The sequence below is a fragment of the Conger conger genome, chromosome 5 (assembly GCF_963514075.1).
Source record: "Conger conger chromosome 5, fConCon1.1, whole genome shotgun sequence".
Lineage (NCBI taxonomy): Eukaryota > Metazoa > Chordata > Actinopteri > Anguilliformes > Congridae > Conger > Conger conger.
Genome location: NC_083764.1, coordinates 41,426,191 through 41,434,716, shown reverse-complemented (window position 1 = coordinate 41,434,716; position 8,526 = coordinate 41,426,191). Strand labels below are relative to the sequence as shown.

Genomic DNA, 8,526 nt, shown 5'->3' with positions numbered 1-8,526 from the left:
TGGTGTACCTTCTGAGGTTATGCTGGCATAGTCTTCTCTTGATGGTCGTATTTGACACATCTATGCCTACATCCTGGAGAGGGTTCCTGATCTGTGGAACAATTACGGAGAGATTTTTATTCACCATTCAAAGGTGCCTGTGCATTCATGATGTATCAAACAGTTGATTTAGACACACCTAAATTTTTGGCTTTGTCTCGGATTTATTCTGACTCTTCAGCCTACGGCTACGATTTCTACACTATTCACCCAATACGGATGTAAAACTGGATTGCTTCTTTGCTGGAGTAGGGTGAAAACAACAAAAAATGTGCCACTGTCCAAATACTTACAGACTGCACTGTATTTTCTATTTGAATTAGAGAATGCAATTCCTTGCTCACTTGCGAGTTTTTCACAGGAAAAAGCTACATTCTGATATGCGGAGATGCGTCAAAAAACAACTTTTATGAATCACACAGAATTTAAGGACAAGACTGCTTTTTTATGCAGCCAAATATTCCTCTAATAACCTGAACATTAAAAACTGCAGGTAACCAGGTTTGAAGTTGGCATAAAGTGTTCAGAATGATATTCTGAATTCAGACATCTGAAATCCGGCATTGTAATAAGGAAATATTGACAATTCTGATATTACAACAAATTGTTCAGTTCCTGAGTCCATGGGGGTAGATAATTATTTTGCACCCATTTTTATGAGTATGTCTTTACCAACTATTCTAACCATTACACTACACTATGCCTGGCTTCTGAGGTTTGGGTACTCTTAAAGCAGTGGCAGTTGCCTGTACATGGATTACTCCAGACTGTGAATTCTCTGCAGTTTCTCCCATGTACAATACAGCGAGACAGCTTATTCACCAGGTTAGAACAGGTGCTGGGCGAAGAGCACAGTGCTTCTGAAGAACATCAGGAGATTAGAATGCTGCACCGGTGAGTCACAAGCGCTCAGCTTAATCCAGTCACGACTTTACTTTTTCACTTGCGTTACACAAAGAAAACAGGGACTGACTGGAATTTTTTTTTTTTTTTTTTTTTTTCAGGCTCAGGTATTAACAGGGGCAAGTATGTACATTTTCTCTCGCCCCTCCTCCTACAGTAGGACCACAGTAGGAGACACCCCCCCTCCTACTGATAGGAGATATAACTCATCCTGCCCTCATTAAAACAAAGGTGTCCCAATACGACATCCATTTAACTGAATCAGCAGACAGGAAAATGCTAAACTTCCCTGGAACAAACTGTGCTTATTAAAAGCCAAAACTCCCAACTCGGTGAACAAGTGCAGCCTTTATTGCACACATAAACCAAGAATCATGGGAATGAAGTAATGCACTGAGTGAACAGTTTTAGCGGAATTTACACATTTATCTTCCTCATATTTGTACTTACACAGCATGACTGAACATACTGACTCAGCACGGCTCAACCCTGATTGGATTTTGTGGAAGTTCAGCGAAATGGAATCATTTTGGTTCCACGCGCACATTCTTAAACAGTAGTGCTAGCATGGAGAGGCATCAGCACCATTTTGGCCAACGATGGCCCATCCAGGCATTTACAATTCCAGGGTTCTGTAATGTGAAACGGTGGTACACAAGCTTTAGAGACCGAGGTGCAGTCAGGCGGTGGGAAGACAGGGAATAATTTATTTATGCATATAGGGCCAATGATACCCATTGAAACCACCCACGGATGTTTCTATAGGGCCGCTGAAAAATCTTCAAACAGATGTCCATCATTTCATTCAAAGGTAGAGTAAGTGCTAACACAGCATTTGCCAACCTAAGAAAGCCAGGTCACTTAAGAAAAGACAGTACACATTGCCGAGTAGTTATTTTAATAGTTTCCAGAAACTTGCAGGTTGAGCCTTACACTTCATTTTCATAGAAGCACATTGAATTACCATTTAATATCACAAGTTAATGCTGGTTACAAAATGTGTATTGCATCCCTAGACAACTAATTAGTTATCTTGTAATAAGTGAGAGACTGAATGATCACAGATGCCCAACCACTCGAGTGACTAGAATACATGTTATTATTGTTGTGCTTAACAATGAAACGTAGGAAGGAGGGCAGAAATCTCAAAAATCACTACAGGTAGGACGATTCATTACTGCGGTGTATGTGTACGCACAAAAGCATACTTACATACATACAAGGGATGCCTAAGACATTTTCAAAATGCAACCAAAATCAACCTTCAGGACAAGCTTAGAATGATTTTGTTTGGACAAACAGCTAGCCCTCTTCCATGCAACACCCCCCCCCACATCAGAAGCATTAATAAATATTAAACAATTCTTAAATTATTAAAAAAAAGAAAAAAAGCACAAACTGGATTTTGACTACATTGGGAGCGAAAAAGATCTGTATAAGGCCTGTGAGGATTTCTACGGTGCGGAATGAGCAGTTGTTCTGGACTGCAATAATACAGTGCAAAAATGTCTGAAAAAATATCTGGAGAAAAACCTTCATAGACACGTCTCACAAAACAACACATCAGCTTGTCTAATACACAAAAACATTAGTTCCTATATTAACAGGGTCCCTTTGAGTGCAAGAGAAAGGAGAATGGTTTCCACTTATTGAAAGTGGTTAATGGACGCATTCAGAGGTGTTAGGTGCTTTATAACTGAGAATATGTGAAAGCCACTGCAGGTAGTATATATATTTACCACGGTAAAAGTATTGCATGTCCTGAAAGGCACAGAAAAGAACAACAGGTAACTCAAGAAAACTGACAAAAAAAAACAACACAATTCTGAAAATTAAGATAATCACAAGGCACTGTAACATATATGGCAAATACATTTACAGAACGCTGAAAAAAAACAAAAAACAATTCAAGTTGAACTGATGGGAAATCCAATTAGTATTTAGTTGACTATAACTACCATATGACTATGGCTCACAGTAGATACGGTTTCTACGGCTATCTACAAGCTTGGCGAGAAAACGTACATTTACAGCACGTATGACTTCAGTTAACTGGTTATATGTAGTATCCAACTGAAGCCTTTTCTTTCTGCATGCATGAGATCTCATTTTCACATTTTATACTGTATTGTAAAACTTATAAGCTTTTAAAATGAGTTAGAACTCACAGTACAGCTGATCTGGTGAGTGTGAATTTTGATCATGTTACATTTAACTCTGGAATCCCTGGTTGTCTTGGGCACAGTTTTTGGGGTACTATTCTAGCGTACCAGGTCTTGGTTTAAGTCCACACTTGGGTGCACAAGTCTCTGCAGTTCCCCAGCTGTACTTGGAAGTTGATAAACTAACTTGCAGGTAAACCCATAGGGTAGATTAGAGGAGCTACTGTACTTCTGAAACATCCATTCATTTAACATTCAACACAAACTGTAGCATAAAAAAAGCTAAATACACAAAACATCTACACTATACCTCACAGGAGTATTAACAGGATGTAAAATACTTCACTTAGGCCTCACATACAATATTTATTCAGTAGCATAAATGTATGTAGTGTAGAACACTTCCAAGGGCTGAAAAAGGGTATTTTCAAGTATTTATGAAAATGCAATACAGGGAGACTGAGCCCAGGAGTGGAAGCAGTCACCGTGTGGCCACAGCAGGGAGACTGAGACCACGAGTGGAAGCAGTCACTGTGTGGCCACAGCAGGGAGACTGAGACCACGAGTGGAAGCAGTCACTGTGTGGCCACAGCAGGGAGACTGAGACCACGAGTGGAAGCAGTCACTGTGTGGCCACAGCAGGGAGACTGAGACCACGAGTGGAAGCAGTCACTGTGTGGCCACAGCAGGGAGACTGAGATCACGAGTGGAAGCAGTCACTGTGTGGCCACAGCAGGGAGACCTAGTCTAGTTCTGCAGTGAAGGTGAAACTCAGAATTCAAAGTAAACTTTTAAATGTACACAGAAAAGCTTTCCTATGAGGTATGGTGAATGTGGTGAATGCCCAGGCTAAAATACTAGTATGCATACTCGGCGGCTAATTGTACCTGTGGCAATGTAAACACTTTGCAAGTTGAATCGACCCACAAGTTGTCTAAGACATGGCTGTTGCTGTTCTGGATTAAATGACTGGAGAATCCAAATTTCTTATAGGTTTTCAAATTGCCTACCTGTCTAGACACAACATGTAATTATATTGCCATAAAATGAATTTATACAAGAACATTTTCTCCATCTTTCTCTATATATTCAAATCAAATGGCTCAAAAAAGATTAAAGCTTGAATTTTCCAAAAACAAAATCTTCAGCTCAAAAAGCTGGGCTGAGACTAATACTAATATGTAAAAATATTTAAAACCCAAGCTGGTATCCAGTTAAAATAAATATCTGAATTCATTGCACTACTTTGGCCCATTTTCAATTAGAAAAAGGCAGCCAGGATCTATCTGTATCAACAGTGATGCAACAAGTGTGTTACTGGCTACTTCCAGTTTACTAAAAAGCAGCAATCAAATAAAAACAACTCTGCTTTACTAATAATAAAAACAAATGCATGCATTTCCCTTCAAGCCTTGAAAAAAATATTTAGAATTGTGTATGTGTTTTGTACGCATACAACACTGCTGAATGCATCCATATGCGTTTGCACGTGTGTATGTGCATGTATGTGTGTTCTATGCAAGCATGTCATGTTCCATCGTGTTCTCTATGTTATGCGTGTCGATGAGGGGCTGGTTTCATGACGTGGTGTCCGCCGGGTGTTTTAACACAGCGCTGTATTTCATGGGGGCTGCATCCGCCTTCAGGGCCACCTCCACTAGGGAGAAGATGGCGATCTCCTGAAAAGACCCAAGCATCCGTTACAGCAGATGAAGAGGACACACAGAGAGACACACAGAGAGAGACACAGAGAGAGACACACACAGAGACACACACAGAAAGACACACAGAGAGACACACAGAGACAGACACTCATGTCTATTCTCTGGCTCTGGACTGATCACATGATCTGTTCTTGGGTGGCCTGCACAGTAGCTGTAGCTTCCTGCGACGTGTCCACAGTTTTGAGCGTCGCAAGGTTCCACCAGAGAACTCCGAAAGACAAGTTAATTTACCAGCAAGTGGTTCAACAGCAGCTGATGGACTGCATGAATTAGCAACATAAACACCACAAACCTTCCAGGTCCCAGTCATGCGACTTAACCACTAGGCTACAGGCTACCTCATTTCGGGCCTGACGGCTTGATTCCACCCGAGTACAAATCGGAAAATTGGGCACCGGAACCACCCCCGCCAGCAATCTTTTGAACCCAGGAAAAATGCTGCGTGATTTCACAGAGGGCCCTCTTGCTACAACCTCGGTGACCTTGGGAAGAACCCTTACCTGCCGTACAGAATCCTGCTCTGGGTCCTCAGCCGCCCAAACAAGGGTGATCTCGGGCTTCTTCCCCACCTTGCGGTAATGGAAGCTCTGAAGGCCTTGCAAAGCCTGTCAGGATAGAAAAAGGCACTTAAAACAGACCCATGGCTTCCTCTCATGCGCTACCATCTAAATGTGTAACCTTGGTGGGAGGCAGGCGATTGGATTTCTTTGCCCACTTATTTGCTTAGCAAACAACCTTACACAGAACTTAACACAACGGCAGATTTGAGAGCTGACCCACCAATCAGAGCCCATCGCACACGAAAATCTACCACTACCTCTGACCAGCAAAGCATTTCATCTCATTCGCTTAATGCATTAATGTTATGCCACTACACTGCTGCTTAATTAGATTTCCCATTAATTAATGCAAAGAGGCATGTTCGGTTCGTTGTCCGAATAAATGAGATTACTCATGCTTTCGGAGAACAGCGCTGATAGCTTCGGTAATTCCTCAGAGCAGTAGGTAAAAGCATACAGTTCTGCTCCTTGTATTTTTCCCAGCTCACACTTCTGTCCGTTTATGCTGTACCATAAAACAGTTAATAGAATGAGTGATATAAACATTAACGTATTGTGGTGGATCAGTTACACGTTCGCACCTTGGCTCACCCACTCAAAGTTCATTTTGGTGGGTCAACTCTTTACACACGAGAAGTTTCACTGGGCCCTGAGGGTCTTTATGGGAGCAGGGATGTATGGCCGGAACCATTGACTCAGGAGGAAAAAGGTTTACATTAAACCTGCTGTAGCTGTACTTTAGCCTTCCAAATATTCATCACCTTTGTGTCCCGGCAACCTACGTGTCATTTTATTGGCTAAGGAAATGTATGTGCTAAGTGATAATTATGAGGTAAACTATGAATCACTTTTAAGAACAGCAATATAGTATATGCCCTTTGTACGGCCGTTTGGGTTCATATTCAAATACTATTTTACGGGACCCTTAAAAATGTATAAAAAAGGCTACATATAGTAAACAGATAATAATCTGTATGTTCCGTTCAAACAAATGGGAAAACTACATACTCATGTTATGTTGGGTAATGGGGAGAATAAATACATAAACGGTGAAACATACTACTTACAGTAGCAGTGTAAGGGCAATAATAATAAAAAAGTACAAGACATGGAATGGTTGAGTGCATGTTGCCCCGACAGAGCATGAAGAAGCAGGTGAAGGAGGCCAGAAAGAACCCAGGGATTACAGTTAAAGAATTGCAGAGATTGGTTGCAGCTGGGGGGTCACAAAGTCCCAAAAAGAAAGATAAAATGGCACCTCCATACCAGCAAACTCTTTGGAAGGGTAGCACACACAAAGGCAGTGCTTATTGAAAGCAATAAACAAAACCCAAACATCTGGAGTTTGCCAAATGGCACTGGAATTATGACTGGAACAATGAGAGAAATTCAAATGCTATGGTCAGATGAGACCAAAATAGAATGTTTTGGTCATTCACTCCTTCAACATGTTTGGCAGAAGAATGCATACAACGAGAAGCACCTCGTACCTATGGTCAAATACAGAGAAGGGTCATTCATGCTTTGGAGATTTTTGCTGCCAGTGGTCCATGGCCACTATTTAAGTAAAAATCCCGTCTCTGCTAGTAAGCTGAGACTTGGTAATAGGTATTTTGTCCAGCAGGACAATGACACAAAAATCCGCAAAAAAATGGTAAAGTGAAAACAACATCCACATTCTACAACGGCCTTCTCTGTCTCCAGACTTAAATCCCATCAGAAACCTGTGGTCTGAACAGAAGACTCCATAAACGCAAACCAAGAATATCAATGGTTCCTAAAGGTTTTGCATGGAGGAATAGTAAAAAAAAGAAAAGAAAACCCCTCCAAATATCCCTCTAACCTCATCACAAATTATATGAAAAGGTTGTCATATGTGCCTGAGGTGTTTGCACAAAGCATTAAACCAGGGGTGCCAATCATTGTGAAACCTATCTTTGGGGGAATTACATTTATTTGAAAAAAGGAGGACTTTGGATTCTTGGATTCTACTTTGGTAGGACTGTGGATTCCCTAGAATAATTAATAAAGCACAGAAGTTCACATGTAGGAAATAAAGCAATAAATAAAGCAATTTTTTTAGTTTACAGTACAGTATATATTTTTGTGCATATTATGCAAGTGCCAATTATTCGGAGACAAAGTCATGTTTTTCTTGATTTGGCTTTGTACTCCATAAATTCAAATTTGTAATCAAGCAATCCCTATGTTGTTAGTGCTCATTCTCACCTTTTATCAAATGGAATTTTTATACACTACACCATGTTAAAGTAAAGCACTTTTGCACATAGCCCATTTCCACGTTTTGGGCTTTGATGGAGTTTGAAGGAGTTCTTGGATGGAGAATGGCCGATATAGTGTGACTGAGTCTACTTCAGACAGGATAGGGAGATTAATACTTTAAAGAAATTAATACATTAATTTGTGTCCATTACGTTCATATTGTATTGCTGTTTATATAGTCTGGAGTAGAATGTCCTAAATATCTCATTGATTTTCTGCAGGATTCATGTGGTATTTTTTTTATCCTTTATTGCATTAATTTTTTTGTTTAGCCACTATTGGTCCTATTTTATTCCACCTAGTTCAAAATGTTTTTGCTTTACTTTGGTTATCAACACCTGGATCTCATCAAAGGAATGTTTATTTAAGTTGGGTTTTGCTAGGAAAAGGTTCTCATAATCGATATCGCTAGGGTCACAGTTAAATAGGAGTTCAGTCTTTAAGTTATGAAATTATTCATCCTTGGAGCACCGCTTGAGTGTGGAGGGGTCTGCAGTGTTGTTGATATCTACGAATAACTTCCATTCTTTATTGATGTAGTCTATAAATCCCTGATTCTTTAATAATGATGTGTCAAATCGCTATTGTGGGGGAAGGTGGTTTTATGTTGGGGCCAAGTGACTGTTGTAGACTGGTCAGATATTGCTATAGGATGTATTTTAGCATTTTCAATTTTGGGAGTTGATAGGTTACTGACTAAGAAATAATCGATACATGATGAGGATTTATGAACTGCGCATAGATAAGTGTATTCTCTATTGCATGGGGATTCGACAAATGTTGGTATATCCTTGATCTTCCATACAGTTTTAATGACTTATGATGCATGTGGTATCTTATATGCTTTTGGAACAT

General features: G+C 40.2%; 1 protein-coding gene across 3 annotated transcripts in view; it reads right to left on the bottom strand.

The window, feature by feature from the left end:
• Window positions 1–1,823: 1,823 nt before the first annotated feature.
• Window positions 1,824–8,526, bottom strand: part of dis3l2 (DIS3 like 3'-5' exoribonuclease 2) — a 59,975-nt gene continuing 53,272 nt past the window's right edge. For all 3 annotated transcript variants that reach the window (XM_061243137.1, XM_061243139.1, XM_061243138.1), the window contains exons 20-21: window positions 5,329–5,433; window positions 1,824–4,783 (exon numbers count right to left, since the gene is read on the bottom strand). In XM_061243137.1, coding sequence (XP_061099121.1) covers window positions 4,682–4,783; window positions 5,329–5,433 — 207 coding nt within the window. In that variant the 3' untranslated portion in view covers window positions 1,824–4,681. The remainder of the gene's footprint in view (window positions 4,784–5,328; window positions 5,434–8,526) is intronic.